Below are 24,122 nucleotides of genomic sequence, written 5' to 3' on the forward strand. Positions count from 1 at the left end.
CAGTGAATATTTACAGTGCTTTCAATGGGTGTCTACAATGGATATTTCACATCAAGTTAATTGCAGTTAGTACATGGTGTTAGCTGATCAACGTGTTTGCTTTTCCTCTACTACTGAGAAATCTGTATCATGTGCAGTAGCATCCAGATCACGAGCATACAAAAGTTAGTGCAAGTGATTATTTTCTGGCTGATTACTGGTATAGATATTGAAAAGCAAGAGAGCAAGCACATTCCCTTAAAGTAGACCATTCTTCAACCTATGCTGGAGAGAGTCATATGCTGCAGGTCACACAAATTACCATTTCTTTTTCAAAACTATCCTCAAATATGCTCCTATATTTTACATTCATACTCAAATAGGAATACCACAAAATAATCATAGCTAAATCTCAATAAAATTTCTGACATGTTATCATATACCAACTGAGTCCACTTTGGTTACCTTTATTCCAATAAACAATGCAAAGTCTCCTCACTGCTATACTGCAAACTACGTAAGGCTTGAAACAAATGGACAAATGGCATATTTGGTGTATTGCTCTTGTGGAGTACCTTTCTAATGTTTCACTAACTTACTTGTGGGTTAGATTTAAACAAAAAACACTCAGCAACTGACCCAACAAATACTTAATATACAAGACTCTCTCTCTCTCTCTCTAGCACATGCACAGTCATAAAGCTGAAGCCTGATTGATCAATATATTTAACTCATATCCATGAAAATAAAATGATTCTTGTTAAAAGAAAGGAATTCTGTCTTTTGGAATGATTTCTAAAAAATTTTTTAAAAGACACAATTCTGTATACAATCAAGATAAAGGACTCACCGTGTTCCTAAGCGTCTAGTTCTCAAGCCAATGAAGACAGAACGTATTAATTTGCCAAAGGAGGCTGGATTCATGGGGTCCAAGTTTTGTTCCTGACAGTGGCGCAAATAATGATTGTATAAAGTACTCCGAGGTAGACTAACACCTTCAGCAGTCTCATAGTTGTCTAGGAGCCACTGTACCTGCATAAGTACAATAGGTTTAATCTATTATCAACGAACAGACAAATTGTAAAGATAATTGTATTTCACAAAAATAGCTATGATAAATATCACATATTTTACACAGTACAGATTATAGAGCAACCAACCAAACCTATTCTCATACGAAAACTCAACTCTTTCCAAATCTACACTTAATGCAAACACATGCAAATTTGGAAAGTCTTTTTATCCTAATCCTGAAAATTTAATCACTTTGTAAATGACAGATATTGGAAATAGAGAAAATAACCTGTGGAGCAGAAGATAGGAGAAGCATGGAAAAAAAAAAAAAAATCCCAGAAAAATTTAGTATGACATACCAAGAAATGTGCAGGTGCTCTTCCTAAGACATATAGGGAAAGTGAGAAAGCAGACCTTAGAAATCAAACGGAATACTAACAGCAAAACTTACTGTGGCTGGGGATGCTCTCGTAGTGTGACTGAGGGGAGCCCCTTCACCATCCATCGTACTACTCTGAATGACATAGGTGCCTGCATGTTGAGTTATGATTTGCCCTTGGATACTCTGGACATGGGCAATATTCGTGGCCATCTAGGAAAATAGAAAATGTCATTGATATGGATGATCAGTAATGAAAACTGAAGTTGTTTCCTTTTTCTTTATTAAAGAATGTTCATTTCTTAAAATGAAATACAATGAAAAACACAGAACATCAAAATGTAACTACAGAGGAAAACAAAATATCTTGGCAGATATGGTTACTGAGTAACTTAAGTTGACAGGTTGTAGGAATTGTAGTGTGGTTAAGAAGTTTGTTTCATAACCACACAGATTGGAGTTTGATGCCTTTCAGCATCTTCTAATGCATTTGATATCAGTGCCTGTAAACAGAACACTTACTCTACTTGAATCACTCTATCATTGCTAGGTGTTTAGTATTTCTTTAAAAAATCAATTTGTATTACTTGTATATCAACATGAAAATGTTTAGATGAAGTCTGAAAAGTCTTCATTAATCCTACTGGAAATGAGTTTTATAACAAAGAGAGGAAATATTAATAGCTGATTTTCACACATGCACACAAATGACATCTTTATAAAATAATGAGGAAGCTAAACCCTCTCAAATGATGCCCTGGAGTCTTAAAAAAGAAAGGACATTTTGGATAATGTAATGAAATGCTTTTGATCTTTAGAATACTAAATCAAGTCTGACCTGGCATTAAACAATATTTTTCAGAATTTTGATCAAGAAATGCAGTGTTTGAGTGATAGTGAGCCTGAACTACTACTCATAAAACCCATACGTTTGAACTATGCTACAGGCATCTTGTGTTGTAACTAGAACCAAATAACCACTTCCATTTCATTTGAGTAACTGGTTATTTTGGTACAGAGTGCTAATCTATATGAAAAGCCAGGAAAACTCTGTTTTCCTTATTATTTTTTTTTCGTGTTTTAAATATCACACTAATGACTATTTAATAGTCTAGAAGATTCACTAGTTAGTGAGTTCTTCATTTGAATGAAAACTGAGTAGAACAGTGTGAAAGAGAAAATACTGTGATATAATATAACAGTTAAAGGACTAGTCTTCATCTATATAATAACATACACACAAACGCTATAATGTCAAATAAACTTTCTTGTAGTATACTAGAGGTTAAGAAGTTAGCTTCTTAACCATGTGGTTTCAGGTTCAGCCACACTTTGTGGTACTTTGGGCAAATGTTTTCTACTATTAACCTCAGGACAACTAAAGTTTTGTGAGTAGATTTGGCATACAGAAACTGAAAGAAGTCAGATGTGCATATATATATATATATATTATGTGATGATTGTAAACAAGTAGTACTATCATACAAGCTATATTACTAATTTCCAATCTTCTGAAAAAAAAAAAAAAGTCTGGCCAAGAGCAAAATATTACCTTGCTTTGGAAACAGATTGGAGGGGGTGGGGGTCATAGAAAATCTACTTCAACAAACTGCCTGACTAATGCAAGCATAGAAAAGTAGACATTAACTTTACCAAAACTATATGATAGAATACCATGTGTCTCAATTAAATGAGAATGGTTTTATATAGAAATAATGTACCAATTTATTTTCTTTTGTACTTTACTGATATGTAATAAAAAAAAATCCAAACTGTTTAACCAATCTCCTCTCTCTCTGGGAATCAATTCCAATCTTTGGAAAATTGATATATTGTCTCATTCAAGAAAGGTAACCTCTTTTACTTCTCAAAAGCAATGGAGATAGTCATGAACAACCACCTTCTCCAACATACTGAAACCGTCTTCTTTCTCAAAGATTATCAGGGACCTGATCTCCCATTGTTACTTACCAGTAAATTTTTGTACTTAAAATAATGCTGTGCTTAATATTGACAAAGTATTCTCATGCATAAATTGCCTGCCTGTGGACTCTATCCATCTCTTGGATCACTTCTATCAGATATCTCAAATTTTAACACAGCAAAAATTGTACCCCAAAGAATGGCTTTTCTCTTTAGAGCCGTATAATATTTTAGCTCTCAACAACTGGTCTTTTTGAAGCTGCAGTGTGACCTACAATAGAGAGCAGCTCTCAGATCTGGGGCAATGCTGCAGCTCCTCATATGAACTTTAGACAGCATCCCAGGAAAAAATCCAGACTGACTGGTTTCAAACTACTCATCAAGGCATTCCAATCTTTGACACATACCTTCTCTTCACTATCTTTTCTACATCTACTATAGTAGTCTCTGTTCTTCAATGTTGTGCCACTTCTAAACAAAAATTTGTTTGGTATGCATACTGTGTTGAGTCCCCAATCCTACACTATATTTCTAATTCTTTCCCCAGCAGAATATCAGCCCTCCATGTGCTAGTTGTTCACATGCAGCTAAAGAACATCAACAACTGCAAGTGTATTGGTATCAAAAGACCTGACAAGGCCAGGGACACAACCCATTTCTCCAAACCAAGCTAACAAGATAAATAAATAATAGTCTTGGACAAGGGCATCACTCCAAATTTCACCAGCTAGACAATCTATACTTCTCTCATTTCATGATAAATAAATTAAATGCTGATTAAAAATACAGGTATAACAAAAATTACGAACATAAATAATTAAGCTTGAAGACAACACTAATAGTTGTCCAGGACAATTAGGCCAGTGGTTAGAACACCAGACTCAGTAGTGGGTAAAACAATGATTGTAGGTTCAAAATGGTCTGAATAACAAACAGTACACACATATATAAGAGACAGTATTTGCAATGAAGTATTAGTCGATTTGTATACTCTTACACAAAAGTAGAGAAGCTAAAACAAATAGTGACATTTGGACTACTTTTTGAAATGTAACACAATTTTATCTTACCTGGCTACCAGTAGTTTGATAGTATGTTCCACCAACAGAAGAGTACATAGCGTTAGGAGTATATTCTTGATAACCTGACCTGAACACATTAGAGAGAAAAATAGATATGAAATTATTGAATATTCACAGTTAAGATCAGATCAAGATGTAAGCTATCAAAAAGAAAGCATGAAAACAATGTATAAAATCTAAGATCAAATGCTAGATGAAAACACAGTGGGGAAACTGAAGGTAATCATGTAGGGCAGACACAAGCATATTTTACCTTCTTTTTTCTTATGCAGACACAAGCATATTTTACTTTTTTTTCTTCTTGGATTTGGATGCTAGCTTAGGTGGGATAGTCTAAGCAAATCTGCATATTGTTTGAGTATTGTAATCCATAACTTCAGGAGTCAATATTCAACCTTAGATGTATTTCTTACCTCAGAAATTGTTGACTGATGAAATGATTCCATCCACCTTTTGTAATAGGCAGTGAGTATACATATCCCAAAAGACTCTTGTGATCTCATGTGAGTCTAGAATTAAGTAGTTAAAATAACTATACAAGCTAATGAAGGAGTCTCTATATGATGACTTGGCCTGCTATGAATAGCAGTCAAATTCCTTTCAATCAGACCATCTCTTCTTAAAACAGAGCACATTAGATAATGTTATCAAGGTATCCTGCACATAAGAAAAAAGGCAGGATGGTCATAGCAGGAACGCATTTGATTGCAAGTCTACTCAAACTGGGCTGGTCTAGGGCTAAACAAAACAATTGTGGAATATTTAATACTACATTAACTGAACAACAAAAGAAGAACATTGTAATTAGCAATGTAATATATAACAAGAAGCAGTCATTAGGACATACTGTAATAATTCAAACAGGCAGGCATTTATTTATGTTGCTTTTCTTAATCTCTTAGGATTGTTTGTTGCAATTGTGATGAATTCATATGTCCTCATGATCAGTTTCCAAAATTATATTATCTTTTATCATTTGCTTAAGAGAGATAATATGCCCAAAGGTTTGCAGTTTTCATCAGTGTTATTTTGATTCAGGAGCTTGAGATAACTGGCTTGTTGAAACTGTATTAGCCTTCCCATTAAAAACTGAATTAGGAAGTAGTGGTAAGGGTATATTTCAATCATCAGCACTTTGAAACTAATGAGTTATTTTCTTTTTCAACAATAAATCATCAACAGAGCTTAGAGCACTGAACAAAGGTGAATAATGAGAAGAGGTATATGAATGATAAAATGAGAAGTTGCTTTTCTTAATGTTAAATATACAATACTGTTAAATACAGGAGTCGCCTATTTTAATCTTACAATATCAAGTGATAATGCCAAGGTTTTGTTGATTGTATAAGTTGGCCAGTTGTAATTTTGATGAAGTTAGAGTCAGTGAATACTTGACATTTTGAAGGCTTGTCAAATATGATAAGAAGTTTGTTTTCCAACCAAGTGGTTCCAGGTTCAGTCTCACTGTGTGGCACCCTGGGTTAGTGTCTACTACTATAGCCCCGGGTCGACCAAAGTCTTGCAAATGGGGTCGATTTGTTTGACTAAAACCCTTCAAGGTGCTGCTCAAACACAGTTGCAGTCCAATGAGTGAAACAGGTAAAATATGAAAACACATTATTAAATTTTGAATAAGGACAGTCAAACATGGAAGTAATTCAATTTGAAGAGTCAAAAATAGTGGTGATACAGATATTCTGAAACAACAGAATCAAATATTCTACAGACTTATAGATCTAGGTTTTTGAGATAGTTTGGAGTATGATTTAATACTTTGCATTTTCATAATACCTTCATGAATCAAAAACAAATCCCAACAAATACCAATAAACCACCATTGATTTCACCCATCTGCAGTGCCCTAAAGAAATTTCAATTTAGGCATTTGATGAAATGATACTGTTGATAATACTATTGGGTTATGCAGAACCTTCTCTACAGATATTTAACATTTTTGACACACACAAAGAGTTTTAGCATCAACTAAAGTTAATGTCCCAAAAGCAATAACAAAAGACTATGGCCACCCATAAACTCATAATAAACTCTACCACCTCAACTGTAGGTAAAGCATCCTGTAAAAGGCTTGTTAGCTTTATAAGAGAACTTCTCTAAAACCACTTCTACAAATGATATAGGATATTTACAATATTTGGATATTTGTCAAAGAGAACTAACAAAGTCACGAACAGGTTGTCAAAGGCTGTTGTTTCAATGAATATAGTTTTACTTGTTTCAAACTAGATAATAAATTTATCAACGGCTTCAGCAGAATTATTCCTTCAAATAAAAGAGTTGATTTTTATTGATGCTGAAATTGGTTATAGTATACGAAATGTAAAAATTTTGCAATCCATAATCTCAAGGAGTCAGTATCTAACCATAGACATATTTCCCCACTTCAGAAGTTATTGCTTAATGAAGCCATTTCATCCACCATTTATAAGAAATAGGAAGCAAGTATAATTCTGCTGTCAGTAATTAGCAAAATAATATAAGACAATTATAAAAATAACCAATACTACAATAGATCACAAGTGTCCTATGCACATATTTGTCTTTTTTAATAGCAAACCAACCAACCAACTGTGAAGTATGGGATAGTGCTTGTAATCATCCAGGTAGATTTGACTAAATGTTACAAGCTATATCTTTCAATAAATAGTGCAGAAATGGTGAAATATAAAAATAATGTTAAAGTGTATTAGTAACTTATGAAATATGCATAACTTGATAGACACATATACATGCATGCATGTGTGACTATGTATGCATGCATGCATGTATGCAATAACCAAACAATGAGAAACATCAAATATTAATGTACAACTGAGAGGAGAAAGAATGGAAACATACAAAAATATCAAGGACATATAAAACTTTATCACTGTTTCCTCAACACACTCTTACTTCTTTCTCATACTTACCCCACTTCATCATTTGTAAACACCCTATCTTCTTCAACTCTATTGATCACATTGTCTCTTTTGTCTTTGGTATACAAGGCAACCTCACTAGTGTTGGTGTTATAATAAAATGCACCTAACACACTCAGTAATGTGATTAACGTCTGAACAGAGAACATAGGGTCAAGAAACACATTAGTATTGTCTTGTCAGGACTTGATAACCTCTCTAGTATTGGTGCTATCATAAAATGCATGCAGAACACTTTGTAATGCCAAACATTCAACAGAACTTTAAAAAGATAAAGCTTGCAATACAAAACTGGCAACAGTCAACAAATTGAGGGCAGCCATTAAACAATAATGTACACAAATACTGAACAAAATGTTTCTTGATAATTGCGATTCCATTACTTTGCGTTATCAGTAGTGCCTGCACCAGAATGGTCATCAGTTTGAAAATAGGTGTTCATAAAAAGAATGAAATTCTGCCTGTAGATTCTATTAAATTTTGAGAATGAAATATGTGTACATTCTTTTTTGCATACCCTGTGCATAAGCCAATGGTTGATTTGTTATGAAAGAACATTTTTCCAAGGTGCAACACAGTGGTTGCAAGGCAAGTCTCTCTGTTCCTGTTACTCATCCATACCTGTTTTTTCAAGAAAAGGATTTCTTATTTCACATGTCTTCGAAGGTGAAAATGAGTGGATATGTTGATAGAAGTGACAACAACAACACTACTCCTAGCTTGACACAAAGGCGCACACACACACACACATAAATATACATGATGGGATTCTTTCAGTTACTGTTACCAAATACTATAGTCAAAGGCTTTAGTTGGCCTGGAACTGTAGAAAATGACCTTGCTCAAGGTGCTGTGCAGTGGGGCTAAATCCTGAAACACATGGTTAGAAAACGAACCTTTAACCATGCCTGCAATCTATTGATTGTACAATTAACCTTATCTTTAGAATTTTTATTTACAGCTTGCTCTGTTCAATATATTCACTAATTACCTTCATATAACCTATTTCCCACAAATCTATATTTGCATGTGCTAAGACTGGATGAAGGATCTACTCTCTTACACATGCACGCGTATGCACACACACACATACTCTCTCAGTGGTTAACTACTTTTGATGTATTCAAATATACTTAAGTATGTGTATACCTGAATACATCACAATTTTCACCTCATATTCTGCACACTGCCTTCCAATATCCATTTTAACTCTACTGATTATAATAGGAACCAATAATAATTATTACTGGTTATAGAAAGGGATTTAGATGTAATGATTCTCAAATTGTTTTGCTAAGGATTTAGATGACACTATTAGAGACATGATGCATTTAGAAGAAATGTAGAGAAGCAGTTGCAAATTAATTGTACTGTGTGCTGTCACACACTTCAAATCTAAAATAAAACATGCTTTAAAGGTAGATCTTCACCTTCCTGAGCAATTTGATTACAATTAAATGTGAGATAGAAGTTTAAAGTAAAAGAAAGTCAAAGATTAATACAAGTATTTCACTAATTATTGCCCTGACCAATCTACATACAGCATGGTACATTAAGTAGTATTAAAGAAAAATGAAGCTGAAACTTACACCATATCAAAGATATGAAAAGTCATATATCAAATGTGAAAAAAATTGCATTATACACACACAAACAAATATGTTTGGGTTATAAGTACATCGTATGTATGTATATGTGTGTGTATATATATATATATATATATATATATCTATATATATATTCACAGAAAATATTGAACATTTACACAAAAGCAACCAAAGCTCTCTGGGTAGGCAGTTGAAGAGTTGTCCCTACAAGATTAGAAAGAGAAAGCTGGTTAGAAAAAGTTTCCATTAAATTAGCAGAAGGCTTCAGCTGATCTGTGATTTCTGAGACGCAGACCAATAGAGCCAAAATGACAGAGTTGCAATATTATGGTAAATGTGCAGCAGTGCAGTTAGCAAGAGTAATAAAAAAATTTTTTTTAAATCATGGAAAAGCTTCATAAGGCTTTGTCAAAGTGCTCTACAACTGATCTGGTTCAGGAAACACACAGCTGTTTTTGATTTTCTCTCTCTCCCCCTCTCTCTGTCACACTCAAGTAAAATGTAAGAATTGCTGATGAATTTATAAAGTATTTTAAAAAATAAGTTCTGCCTCTAACAGCTTACAATTATGACTAGTGATAATTATACATTTACAAAAGCATCAGTAAATGACAATTACAATTTTTCCCTTTTAGTTTTTCAAAATGTATTAACATTTATTGCCAGAAGTAGAACATGACTTTCACAGAGAGCACACAGCAGAGACTAACCATGTGCTACCATGTATTTCATTTGGCCATTAAAAAATAATTTAAAACTCTAATCCAGAGTAAAACAAACAGAACTGATAACCAAAGTATCTAAACTTATAAAAATATAACGGATAATAGTTATACTAAAAAACTGAGGCCACAATGTTTAAAGTAATAATAATTTGATATAAAACTATAAGTAAATTAAAAAAAACAAAAAAAGAAAATATTCCACAGGTTTTTCATCTTTTTGTTGTTTAAAGGAGATTAATATTCTCAAAATAAAAGTTAACTTCCAAACATCTTGTAGCCAATCAAATATTCTACAATTGTGCATAGTTTTTATTCATTGTAATGAAATGCTTCTTATGTATCATAGATTAAAGAATTTAATGTAAATGATATAAGGCATTGTATATAACAATTTGACAATATACAATATATCTAATGTAACATCTTATATATTCTCTAAGTCTAACCAAAATCTGATCCCCACACCTCTCTCTCTCTCTCTCTATATATATATATATATATATTGCTCATTCTGTGTTTCTTTTATACATTTTGCATGTGAAGTAAGTTGAAGACAATGAAACAGAAAACATTTCCTAGTTTTATATTCAAACCTAAAAGTCTTTTTGCTTGGTGAAGAAGCTAACAGACCAGCATCATAAGTGTATATGAATATTGCTCACAGTATATTAAATAGGAAGGTATTGAGGAAAAATATATCATTATCACTGATGAAGAAATGTACAATGGGGTTTCAAATATAATGCACTAGATTCATAGACCATTGTGCCATACTGAACTGATTATTTGATTATTTTCAACAGTTTTCCACTAACTTATCAGTCTTCAACTCAGTATACTTCAGATTATATACTAGTTATTATTTTAAAATATTTTTCTCTGTGAATGAAATGCATATTTTAAGGAGTATTTATAAGAGTTTAAATCCACAACCATCTAAAATAGCTGAAGAATAAAAGCAAATTAAGTACAAGGAAGATTTAAAAAACGCTAATTTACCTCAAACTAAATTTAAATTATCAATAATTTAATTATGATAAATATATAGCTTAATATTAAAAAAATATTAAAATGGATTATATTGAAACATAAAACTCAACAAATGATCCTCACTAATAATGTTAAATTAGTACTAATTTCCTGTACTGACACAAAGCCACAGATTTTGAGTAAGAGTACAGGCAATTTAATTAACCTTCATATTTTATCAACATGAGAAAAATTAAAAGGTAGTGGTACTTAAATTCAGAACATAAAGACCAGTAACTAAATTTCCACAAGCATTTTTACTCTACTGATTTTATTATCCAAAGCCCTTGTTTAATTGATATTAACCATTTAATTTAAATGCTTATATCCACAAATAATACTAAAAAAAAAAAAAACAGAGCCTTCCAAAATCCTGGTAACAATTTAACAACTGATATGTAAAGAAAAAACTAGTCAAACTAAAACCTGCATTTGAAATCTGGAGTTTTCTTAATTACCTACAATTAACAAATTAATACACATAAAGCTTTCAACTTATAGTTTTAAACTAGCAGAAAATTTTGTATTGTGAAGAAAAAGATCTAACTTGACAAATTCTAACTGTAGAGTAAAACATAGTCAGGATGGCCTAAGAGCTGTTAAATAAAGGCATATGAAGTAAGTAATTATTTGCTTCATGCCCAAATTTAAGCCTAAGTAGCAAAAGCAAATAGCAAATTACCAACAAAAGCAGGAGGAAAAAAACAAAACAAAACAACTAACAGATGCATGCAAGCCAAATAGTTTTAGCCAACAAATTCACATCTAAATTCATCAACAATTCAGTCGTACATTTGGCCATTGGCAGCTGAGTAGATAGCTTGGTCATTGGCTTCTACGTACTGGACATGTGCAGAATACACTGTTTGACCAGGTTGCTGGATGGATGCCTGTTCATGGACCTGCTCAGCAGTTGACTCGGGAACTGAGGCTGAAACAAACAAAAGATGGGGGAAAAACATTCTAACAAAGAGAACAGTGGAAATGTAATAATTTACTTCTATTTTAAATGTTGCAATAAGTTTCAAACTAGAATATTATTGAAAATGAAAGAAGAAAAAGAAAGGAATCTTGCATGGAAGGTTGGTTTAATATTTCTTTGAAAGAATTTTAGATATATGCTTCAAAGAAAAAAATTTTTAACAATGAAAATAAAGATTGATAAAAAAAAAGACAACTTATGGAATTGATATAGTAGAATAGGTGAAAAGTGGGAACATTTAAACAATTTTAACTGCTAAATGTCACTCAAAGCATGCTAAATAAGAAAAGACCAGTGAACACATTCGTACTTGCTAAAACATTTCTATCCAAAAAAATTCGAGTAATTAGACCATTAGATTGGAAATGCATTAAATTTGTGGGTAAAAGAGTTGACCAACTCAAAAGAGGTTTGCTGTAGCAGAATACAAAAATTAAAAATTACTTAAAAGTTATTCTCATGACCTATAGCTCTCATTTCTCCACTATTTTACTATATAATGCTACCCAAGTAACAAGCGATGGCACTAGACTTGTCTGAAACCAGTCACTTACCATCATCTCTATCACTAAGATAGATGCCTATGAAAAACAGATGCATTGAATTTGCATGTAATCAATACACTCTACTATGATCCTTTTCTGTACTACCAATCACCCATCATCGCTCATTTCAATAACTACCTATCATGTAATCTTTCTTCCAAACTAGCAGTAGCTAATTTGTTATTATGGAAGAGAGATACAATGATATACTTCTATCATTCATTCTTTCTCCCATATATTCCCTCATGCAAATGGAGATGCTGTAAGGTCTCTCTCAACTATGTGGGGGCAAAAGACAGCCATGTTGGTGCTACAATAAAATACACCCACCACACGCTGCAGAGTGGATAGAAAATAACAAGTATTGAGAGGACCCTTTAGCTTATCTGAAGGCATGACAACCACTCTAGTGTTGCTATCACACCCAGTACATTCTGTAAAATGGTTGGTGTTAGACAGGGCATCCAACTGTAGAAACCCTGTTTAACATAGGACTCATGATAAAGAAAGTCTTTTGTCTTATATCAGAGGACAGTAGCTCCAAATAAGGACATGTGGTGTGATGACTCATTTAACTAGCATAGAAAGCAGATGTATAATGACGATAATTTTCTTACAAAAGAATTCAATTGCTTAAAATGTTAGGTACACACACACGCATAAATAATATCTTAACTACATTTTAGAGCCATTCTGGCCATCTAATAGCGCAAAAAGCCTGCTACATTCACTTTCCATTTATTTCAAAAAGTAAAAATAACAATTTTTTCTTTGTGTTTTAGAAGGCTCTAGCCTTGCCCCTTTCATGAAGTAATTGCTTCAGTTTCAGCACACAATCTCAGAGCAGGTCACTTGCCAAACTAGTACAATCTGAACTGTATATATATATATATATATATATATATATATATATATATATATATATATATATATATATATATATATATATATATACATATATAGATATATGTACACATACACACACAATATACCAACTATAGTCAGTAAGAAAGTAATAAAAACATTACAATTCTAAGTTCAAACCAACCCTGTCAATGACAGTGGCAGTATTATCTACAGATACCTGACATTCAGAAATTCCCTGCTCACTCTACATATTCCACAACAAACTTGTAAACCACAAGGCTATCCAGATATGAGGTAACAGCAATCCATGCAAATATTCAAAAATCATCCTGTATTATCATACAGAGAGATGCTAAAAATACTGAATGACAGTGAGAAGGAAAGCAGAAAGAGTAACAGGCAGAATTTTAATTTGAGAAGTTCTAGTTTCCAGCCATTTGGCCGTGGCCATGCCAAGGTACCAAACTAAAAAAAAAAAGTCAGTAGCAAAATTACAAGTCAGGTATTTAAAAATATATAGTCAGAGAAGGAAGGGAAATACACATGACCTTTGTTAGATTATAAGGTTGATGTGGAGGTTGAACTTAGGTGTGCTGATGTCTGTAGGAAAAAAAACCTGAGCAAGGACTGAGTTACAGTGGACTACAGTTTGGGAAAGGAATAATTGGGAAAAGTGTCAAGTAGCTTCTATAGATCAGGTGGCTTTTCAGTGAAGGTGGTAGACAGTCTGCTAGTTCAGAGAAGCAAAAAAAGCCATTACAGCAGCCTCAGTCAGCTAGATGGCCTCTTACTGATCTTTGTGTGTGTAGCAGCAGTGCTGTTCAGATATATAAATAATACTTTAATGTGAGTTGCACTTGTGCTTTGTAGACTATCAGTAACTGATTAGGAGATTAAGATTTAAGTATTTTGGGGTATTGATAAGAAAGTCTAGTCTTAAGGCTGATTCAGTTGATTACACTCCTCATTCAAAATGTTCAGCCTTGTATCAATAACTAACACAATTGATCTCAGTAGAATTTAAGTGCAAGACAAAATACTGCAAGGTTTTTAATTCAGTATTCTACAATTTCTATACAGAAGTTGATAAAATAAACTACACTCTAACCACAACAAAAACTGGTATTCATACACAGTCAAAAGAAATTATTACTAATATTATTATATTAGCACTGTAATAGAAATAATTGTCTGATAGATATTTGTGACAAGCAACAGAATGGTGAATGTTGTTATATCCACAGTGTGGTAGGATTTGTGACAGCACTAGAATGGTGTGTGTGTATGTGTGTCATTTGCACACACCCATCACCAGTGATGAGTGTGTAAATGAGTTAGACTGATGAGTGTTGTGATTTGTGAATGCAGTATTCTTTTTAGACATATGTGAGAAGCACAGTCCCAACTGTTTTACATAATATAATTAAGCTCAACTAGAACAACTTTTTAAACATCTGGAAGTGTTAAGACAATGAAAATAAACAGAAATGCATTAGAAAATAGTGATCTATATTAGAAGACAAACATTTCAAAGTTAGTGCATTTCAGTGCATCTGTTAGTTTGCCTAGTAAACTATTTCAGCAAGCCCTGGTAGATAGTGGTTAATAAGAACAAAACAATAAATTAATAAAGAAATTCACAAATTGTTGAAAGATAAAAATCATGTAAGACTCAAGAACAAACAAGGCTTTAAAATTTCAAGACAATTTACTATTCTACATTAATAAGATGCTAGATGAAGCAAAATATTTTTGTCGAAACCTAACACAACCTACCTGAATGATTTTATGTCAGTACTAGCAGAGTCATAAGCAGGTTGTGTGATACTAAACTCTTTAAGGGTATCTTTGTAACTTTGTTGCAAATATCAATCTGATTTATCTTTCTTATTAGGTTGATTTTCTGGAGGAAAGCACAATTCAATTACTATTTTTATGCTCAAATGCTTTACGCCTTAAGAAATTACACAAATCAATAACTAGATAAGCTGTCAGACTCCTAGTTATTGGGTCCCGTGTATGTCTCCTGTTGAAAACAATGTATTATTTCCCTAATCTTGAATTCAAATTTACACCAAATTGCTGCCACCACCACCAGTAACATTTGACTTACAATACCTGATAAGCAGTACAATGAGACAATGGTGGAATGTATCTATGATATTGGTAGGTCAAAATAGTCATGAAAATAGTTGATTATGATAGTCAACACATATGAAATGACAAGAATTAAGAAGATATTATGCTGAGATGACAAATTGTAGTTGTCCAGCTTATTATTGCACACAAAAAATAAACATTAAAATGATTTATGATGATTGGAATCAGTTTTGTTGCAAGGCTTAGGTTTAAGCTTATGAAGAATCAATATCCAATGGGAGGACACCAATGATATGTTTGAGGTCTCAATGGGTCTCAGACTTGACACACATACTGAAAATTTCTACCAAGGATCTCAAAGCAAATCAAACCTATTGCTTCAAAAATTCATGCATAAAATCGAAATCTTTAAAGACTATTCCATATAGGCCAACTTGGAAAGGTGGATAAATTTCAAAATGTTCAAACAATGGTACTGAGAGGGAAAATTTACGACCACATATGTAAGACAAAATTTATTATTAACTTACTGGCAACTATATAAGAATGCCCTGTGTGTGCAGGTTGAAGAATGGTGGTAGTGGCTTGTGACACTTGAACTTTTTGAATTGGTCCAGCATTCACAGCACTAGTCTGAGGTTGTTGTGTCAGCTGTTGAACAGGCGCTTGTTGTTGTGGAGCTTGTACTTGGTTTGGTTGAGGCTGCTGCTGTTGCTGTTGCTGTTGTTGTTGTTGTTGTTGTTGCTGCTGCTGCTGAAGTTGTTGTTGCTGTTGTTGCTGCTGCTGAACAACTTGTGCCTGAGTGACCACAGGTGACTTTGCAGTATTCTTTGTTTAAAAAGATTAAAAAAAAATGTTGATGTAAGTTATAGGCAACATTAAAACATTATCAGAGCCATATCATATTTTTATGTTAGTGAAAGACACTTCTAATCAGGAAGAGCAAATGGTACAAGAGTAGTTAGTTGATCACTGGTGACATAGAAATTTAAATTAGCAAATTATGACATAAGTTTCGATTTAATTCTCTCAATATGTGAGGAGTTGAAAGTGAAAATGAAGAATTTAGAAGGATTTGAATTCAACCATAGCCTAGCAAACAATTTGAAAATCAAGAGATAAACAGCATTAGGCAATAACTATTCCATCAATTTTGAATATATTGTCAAAGATATTAGGAGTCACACATAGCTTTATGATTTTGGACCGCTGTCATACAATGACAGGAGGGCATGGATGAGAAAAACACCAACCGCTTTGCTTGCAACACCAAGGCCAAGATTAAAGAGGTGTTTGCAGATCTTCCTAGGGACACAGTGAGGAATGTATGTGCCAAATTTAAGAGCATTCTTGAGGTTGTTGTGGAAGCTGAGAGCAGCTACTATGGGTAAACTGTTATCTTCCAGCCATAATCTAGTTGATATTTTTTGATTTTTCTAAATAATTTTATTTCTGGATGGGATGATGTATCTCTTTACCTTTTCAGCAAACTGAAATTTAGCCCAAACATCCTGCATACACATGCACACATACTGCTGCCACTGTCACCACCTCTATCATTTTTTTAATATCCACATCTCATGCTGCCATGACAGAATTCAATGGATTGCATTGTGCTCCAATGTCTGCTTCAGAAACCTGTTGCCTATGTGCATGTTTACATTGTTGTTTATGTTATGTCTTGTAACCTAGCAGTTTGACAAATAGAAATCAATAAAATAAGTAACAGACTGAAATAAATATTGGGATTAATATGATTGATTAAGCCCTTGGATGGCACTACTATTGTATGGTAGCAGTCCAAAATCATACAGCTATGTTTGACTCCTTATGTCATTGACAATATATTCAACACTGATGGATGCTCTTCCTAATGCCAACAACTTCATAGAGTGTATAGGGCTAGTGAGGGCACCATGCAAGTTGTAAGACTAAGATTACCTTTTATTTAGTTGAGCTAAGCTAAGAGAGAGGGGGGAGAGAGAAAGATGCTATGAAATGAAGGGTTAAAATATGAGAGAAGGGGTCAAAACTGAACAAGTTTCTTGTTGTAGGGGAGCTACATCTCACGTTACAGAAGAAAGGATAGGATCAACTGGAGTGGAGCTGATATACATATGTGTGTGTGTGTGTGTGTGTATGCATGTGTATAGTGGTGTAAAATAATGTGCAGTTAGTTGTCTCTTTATATCAAAAGATAACTTATCCATGATGATAAGCAGAGATAGTAAATTAATTTCCATTGAATAAAGAGCCTTTAAAGCTGTCCTAAAAAGTCAATGACCAAAATCAATGAAAGTGTACATATATCATCATCATTTTTACAACACCTTCTTTTGTTCTGACAACTGAATGTTCTTGTCACCACACAATGTACTATTTCTCTTATTCCTTCAGACAATGAAGGACTAGGGGAAATATATCAACATTGTCTTATGTCTGCTTTTTATGCTGGCTTGGACTGAATGGGTCAATATTGTCAGAGTCAGTATATATTCAGAGATACTGTTCACCAAGACTGTACTTCTGAATATGGACCACATCTCATGCGTTTTATTTTTGGCTTTCGCCTCTATACCTAAATCCTCTTTTTAGCACCAACCACTTTGCAGAGTGTAGTGGGTGTAATTTTTATGGTACCAGTAGTAGACAGGTTGCCATGTCCTTGACAAGACTAAAAGATCCTCTCAACCTTACATTTTACAGAGTATACTGGGTGCATTTTCATATGGCACCAGCGCTAGAGAGCCTCAAAGATTAGTGCTCTCAACCCCACACCTCTACTCACTTACTAACTAACCACTTAATAGAGTAAGAGGCATAGGTAATATAAGCATGACTCATAGAAATGAGTAATAAGAACAATGTGTACCCAAAAGGGGGTACCCAAGGGGGTACCCAAAAGAAACCGGAATTTTGCAACATTATTTTATTCACTTAGTTTTACATGCTTACACATTTATTGTCTTCAAAGTATTCTCCATTTGAAGCAATGCATCAGTTCAGATGCATTTTCCACTGTTCGAAGCCGTACTAAAACTCTTGTGAAGTGATGCCTTTTAATGCCTCCATCATTTTTATCTTCACCTCTTTCGCATCTGCAAATTCCGTAGCACCAGCTTTCATCACCAGTGATGACCTTCGAAATAAGGTCAGGATCAACTTCCAACTGTTCCTTCAGTTCATGACAGGCATTCAGTCATGACTACTTTTGATCTTCTATGAGCAAGTGAGGCACAAATCTTGCTGCAACTCTTTTCATTCACAATTCCTCACTCAGAATTCATTGGCAGGAGCTCCAGGACACACCAGTGATATCAACAAGTTTGTTAATTGTTCAGTGACGGTCCTCCAAGATCAGTTTATGAATTTTCATGCTTTCATTTGTCCAGGTGGTCGATGATTGCCCTGAATGAAATTGGTCTTCAAGCTGCAAGTGACTATTCCTAAAGCATGGAAACCACTCATGAACTTGTGTTTTGCTCATGGCAGCATCCTTGTAAGCTGTTTGAAACATGACCACTATTTTCCCCAGCAGAAAACAGAATTTCATGGAAGCACACTGTTCTTTCATTTCAGCCATTGCAAAAATTGATAAACAGGGAAGAAGCACAGTAAAACAAAGATGTACCATGTGGCAGTACGAATTCAGATGACGCCGCCAGTTGGCAGACTGATGCCTGAGGGTTGCATTGAGTGGCTTCTAGCAGCAGAAGCCTGAACTACAAAGGGTTGTCCCACAGAGAAAGTTTCCAATTACTTTTGGGTACCCCCTTGCGGAGAGGTGAATGTCTGAGATATGTACATACATTCAAGACAAATGTGACCAAAAGAAAAGAGCTGTGATAGAAGGCAACATGGCCCAGGAGACAGAGTGATGAAAAAGGAAGAGCTAGAATGTGTGAAAGAAAGAGAATAACAGTATGATGAGAGTGAGTGAAGAAGGAGATGATGGCAGCCCAGGAGGGAGGATGTAGGCAGTATGCTGGACACAATAGGTCCAGTATAGTCACTTAACAGAGACCCCTAGATGGGCAGGAGAAGTCAAGTGGTGAGGTTGGTGGAAGGGGAATAGGAAGTAGAGGGGTCCTCTACTAATGAATGGGGAATGACAGAGAATTGAGTGATAGAGATAAGAGTGACAGAAAATGAGAGGGTATCACATCACAGATGAGGCAGCAATAGTAGACTTGGTTGCAATATCCACACACCCATACTCCCAAGAATAAACATGCATGTGTATGATGATCATCATTTAACCCTTTCATTACCATATTTTTGTTGAAATACACTGCCTTTTTTTTCAATTAATTTTGAAAATAATAATAATAAAAAAATTATTAAAATAACTCTGACATTATTCAGCTGGGGTTTGGAACATAAATTAACATGAAATTTTAATGTAGGTTACTTTAAAATGGGAAGTTTGTATCATAGGACCAAGGGCGGTTTCAGGTGGGTTGGTATCTAAAGGGTTAATGGCTATTTTCTATACTGGCATGGGCTGAACAGTTTGACAGGAACTGATGAGCCAGAGGACTGTTGAGCTCCAGTCTGTTTTGACATGATTTCTACAGCTAGATGCGCTTCCTATTGCCAACCACTTTACAGAACGTAGTACTGATTGTTATTTTTATGGCACCAGCACTAGTGAGGTCAACAAGCAACTTACAAGAAAAAATCTCTCAACTGAATGGGGTTTAGTATTGAAGGATGTAAATGTACGAGAGACAGGAACAGGTGTCTTGCTGAAGAAGACACACATAGATTCCCCAGTGAGAGTGTGTTTGTGTGTGTGTGAGAGAGGGAGGGAGGGAGGGAGAGAGAGAGAGAGAGAGAGAGAGAGAGAGAGAGAGAGAGAAAGGATAGAAGAACAGAAAGGGTGGCTAGCTAAGTTTGTGAGAGTATGACAGATGATTAGAGATGGAGATTGAGGTGGATGCATGGTTGGTGGTGAATATCATTTTGGGGGAAGTGAAAGAATATGTATATATATATATATATATATAAATAAAAAGAAGGAAATGAATCTCCTATACAGAACAAAAGTTAGCACTCGTTAAATAGAGCTAAATAGAGTTATATATATATAATCATCATTTTACTACACATGCATGGGTCAGATGGAATTCACTGAAGTAATTTTTCTGTGGCTATATGCCCTTTCTGTTGCCAACCATCACTTTTTCCTATGTATGTTTCTCAAGGAAAGATTGCAAATAAATAACAGCACTTGTAATGATAGTCATACTTGTTTACAATTATCATGTGATATCAAGACAAAGAGATGTGTGTGTGCATGCACACACATACACTCTCCTAAGTTTTTGGTTGGCCTGATGCTATAGTTGAAGACACTGGCTTAAGGTGCTGCACAGTGGAACTTAGCTTCAAACCACATGGTTGGGAAGCAAGCCTCTCAACCACACAGCCATACCTGTTCTTATGCATATAAATACATATATGTAAAATAAATTCAGTCTACAATGCTTTTTGACTTCTGATTCACCATGCTTGCACATTTGGAAGGTCTTTAACACTGTGAATTACCATTCAACACAATCCCGTTATCTTTTTCATCTCCTTCCAAAAGTTCTATTTAATTTGAGTACACATCACTTTTAATACAGCTACAATCTTCTATGTGCATCACATGCCCATTTCAGCATAGCCTCCTCTCTCACACACTACATCTGATTCCTCTTATATTCAGTTTTTCTCTCAGCTCATTAAGTTTCTGCTGTTTGTGCACACTAACATTACACCCAACAAAGCATGCTTGCTTCATTTCTTTCTAGTTTTTGCAAATCCTCAACATCCACAATGCACATCTTGCCACCATGCAGCACTACACTTTATAAATGTACATTAATCTGCCCTTCACTCTGAGGAGAAAGTCTTTGTTAAGAGGATTAATAGCTTCTCAAACTCTTTCCAATTCATTTTAACTCTGACTACTATACTTTGAGAACATCCACTCACACTAACTAGATCACCTTAGGTAGCACAAGTTTTCAACTTCTTTTACTTCTTATACATGTATAATGTATATACATATAATGTTCATTATCTTCACATTTATCTGTCTGTGTTTTATCCTTTATATATTTTCATTACTTTGTATTACTGCCACTTTATTTACATACTTGGATAAACCCGTGCTTCTGTATATTACAAACATCAGTGCATTGTTTCAATTGATTTACATATCATATATATGTATGTACATATAAAGTTCATATTAGTACATAGGTTTGCATAAGTCTATAAGTTTATATATGTTTACAATAATGTAACATTCAGGTATGGTTTCTTACATTGAGACAAGGCCCCAAATTTCAGGAATGGACATAGCAGATTGGACAATTAACCTCTGTATGACATTGATACTTATTTTATTGACTGAAAGTAGGGAAGAAATCTGCTCCAGTGGGATTTAAACTCAGAATGGGAAGGGGTGAAACTAAAAACAAGGCATTGCATCTGACTAATCTACTATTGCAACCTTTCACCACTGTGACATAATCATTGCCACCACCCAAAATAAATGATAAGTTATGACAAATAATAGTCTAAGCAGAAATTAAACCAAGGCACATTTGGAATAATCAGAGTTGAATTGAGAAAGATGAAATTGAGAGTGAGAAAAAGAAAAGCAAGATAAGCTGAATAAAGTCAATATAAAAATAAATAATGTGAACATCATTAGATACTTAGGTTAGTACATAATCTGAAACTGAACTCAATCCATACCTACCTGTGGCACATTCGCAGGATTCATTGCCTGAAGGTCATTCACGAAAGTTTGTGTAGCCATTGGACATTCAGTCCTAAAGAAGGGAAAGTAAATATAAATAATAAATCACTTAGTTGTTAATTATATTTCAGGTTCCACAAAGGTCGGTCAGTTGGAGCAAAGGAAACCAAAGAAAACAACAAAGTTCTGAATAAAGATTGTATATAGATCATGAATAACCCATTCTCTTATGATATTCCATTAGCATTAAGACCTCAGTCAGCCACTCTAAGTAATTATAATGAGAAAAATAAACTTTTGTTCAACCTTTATTTAAATTTCCAACCAACTTGATTTTAAGTCTTTCTTGAGTTTAGTTTTCACCAGGTTACCTTTCCTATATTAGCTTAGGTGGGGGTGTCCTTTGATGGAACAAATGTTTTTGCCACAAAATCAGACATGTAAGACAAGCAAAGCAAAATTATGAACACTGTTCAGGGATACAATATAATGGTCGCACTTAGTATCATCAGAACTCTTGACTATGTAGTTGGTGTTCCAGCCATCATTATGCCATATCTTTTAAATGATTTTTCTTTCTTTGTAATATTTGTTGAGACACACTTTTAGCAATGACTCTAAGCTGTTGTTTAGTTCTAGGTCAAGACCAATTGGGCTGACCTATGATCAAAGGCATTCCAGCTGTGATCAATCCCTCTTGAGGGATGGATGGGAGTGAACTAGTTTACATTATCTGATGTGCGTCTTTTCTTTTGACTGCGATTTCTAGCAAATCAAGTGAGCACATACAGCTTCTTTGTTGGCTTGACTCCAACATGTAAAGATATAAAAAAAGCAACTGTGATGGCATGGTATTTTAAGAAGAAGAAAAGGAAAAAAAAAACATGAGGGAAAGAGCCAAAGGACAGTTCATTAATTAGGTACTTCGGTGCATTAGAATCTTCTCAGTAGACTGAATCAGAGACTAGATTTTAATTTTCAGTAAGAATTGTTTTGCTTTATCATTTTGCCAGGCATTTGATGTGCTTACATCATTGACAATTTTCTCTTCATTTTACACAAAACTAGGGTACCTGTGTTCTTCTCCACTCATATAGCTGACTGTTAATACTGAGACATTTCTGATTACAGCCACGACAACACCCATTCTGCTACTACATACTGAAGTAAAATTGTCATTTTATATATTTATGGTAACTATATGAATGGACCTTTTCTTTTTTAAGATGGCAGGGCATGATCTAAAGATCTGTTTGCTATTTCTTGTAAGCCAAGTGATGATCTAAAAGTTCCTTTGGTGGCTTAAATGGCATATGTGAATGTGTGTGAGTGTGTATACACACACTGGTTTAAATAAAAAGGAGAAAAAGTATTCAATACCACAGTAGAGTAGAGTAGTTTATTGAGATTGGTCCAGCAGCCTGTTACTCAGCTCTGGAGTTTCTCCGATATATAGCCAGTTCTCTAGACAAGTTGTTTAACCCCAGGTTAGCCACTGATCTATTTATTAATAAATATATCTGCATATGTGTGTGAGTGGTTTAAATATATATATATATATATCTGAGGTTGTTGCTGGCAGTGAAGAAGTCCAGCTTCTCCAATTTATTCCACATGTACCTGAAGAGCATAAAACAGTACATTATATACATATACTCATATACACAAGCCCACACTGACATAAATACAGCAATTAACATTTCTTTCTGTATGCATACACATTTGCTCAGCATTTCCATGAAAAGATTCAAAATGTCAAATTTTTTCACTTCTTATAGTCTATAGCAATGACAGATAGTGGTAAACCCTATCTTCTCTTTGATTCCAGAGAAGAACCAACCTGAAGAAGCACCAGAAGCTACTTCTTTAATGATTTGAAGTTCTGCACCTGTCAGCTGAATATTTTGAGTATTTTTGCACTAAAAGTTCCATTACATAATCCTTGTAAAAAGAACTCAAATTTACTGTGATATACTTTCACAGTTGTGTTAGAGTACATAACGAAAAAAAAAAATCAATATTTTCATTAACCTGAGTGGTTTCTGAGTTACCCAGTAAGTATTATTGAGTAGAAATCTATAATTACACAATACTAGACTTTTCTTTACTTGAGTAGGAAATCATTTGTTCATATAAAAGAACAACCTTTTCTAAGAAACACTGTTATTTAATAACATAAGGAAGATAATAAAACTCT

The 24,122-nt window shown here is 34.1% G+C and overlaps 1 protein-coding gene across 18 annotated transcripts in view; it reads right to left on the reverse strand.

Annotated features, from left to right (window-relative positions):
- Positions 1 to 24,122, reverse strand: part of LOC106870734 (DNA-binding protein RFX2) — a 75,272-nt gene that overhangs the window by 22,916 nt on the left and 28,234 nt on the right. For 5 of the 18 annotated variants that reach the window (XM_089350896.1, XM_089350894.1, XM_089350898.1 and 2 more), the window contains 6 exons: positions 21,926 to 21,998; positions 15,699 to 15,996; positions 11,467 to 11,605; positions 4,366 to 4,444; positions 1,445 to 1,585; positions 830 to 1,011 (listed from right to left, as the gene is read on the reverse strand). In XM_089350896.1, coding sequence (XP_089207022.1) covers positions 830 to 1,011; positions 1,445 to 1,585; positions 4,366 to 4,444; positions 11,467 to 11,605; positions 15,699 to 15,996; positions 21,926 to 21,985 — 899 coding nt within the window. In that variant the 5' untranslated portion in view covers positions 21,986 to 21,998. Of the gene's footprint in view, positions 1 to 829; positions 1,012 to 1,432; positions 1,586 to 4,365; positions 4,445 to 11,466; positions 11,606 to 15,698; positions 15,997 to 21,925; positions 21,999 to 24,122 lie in introns of all 18 variants that reach the window. The other 13 variants (XM_014916914.3, XM_014916910.3, XM_014916916.3 and 10 more) reach the window with 3 other exon arrangements.

The sequence above is a fragment of the Octopus bimaculoides genome, chromosome 4, assembly GCF_046866305.1.
Source record: "Octopus bimaculoides isolate indiv1 chromosome 4, ASM4686630v1, whole genome shotgun sequence".
NCBI lineage: Eukaryota > Metazoa > Mollusca > Cephalopoda > Octopoda > Octopodidae > Octopus > Octopus bimaculoides.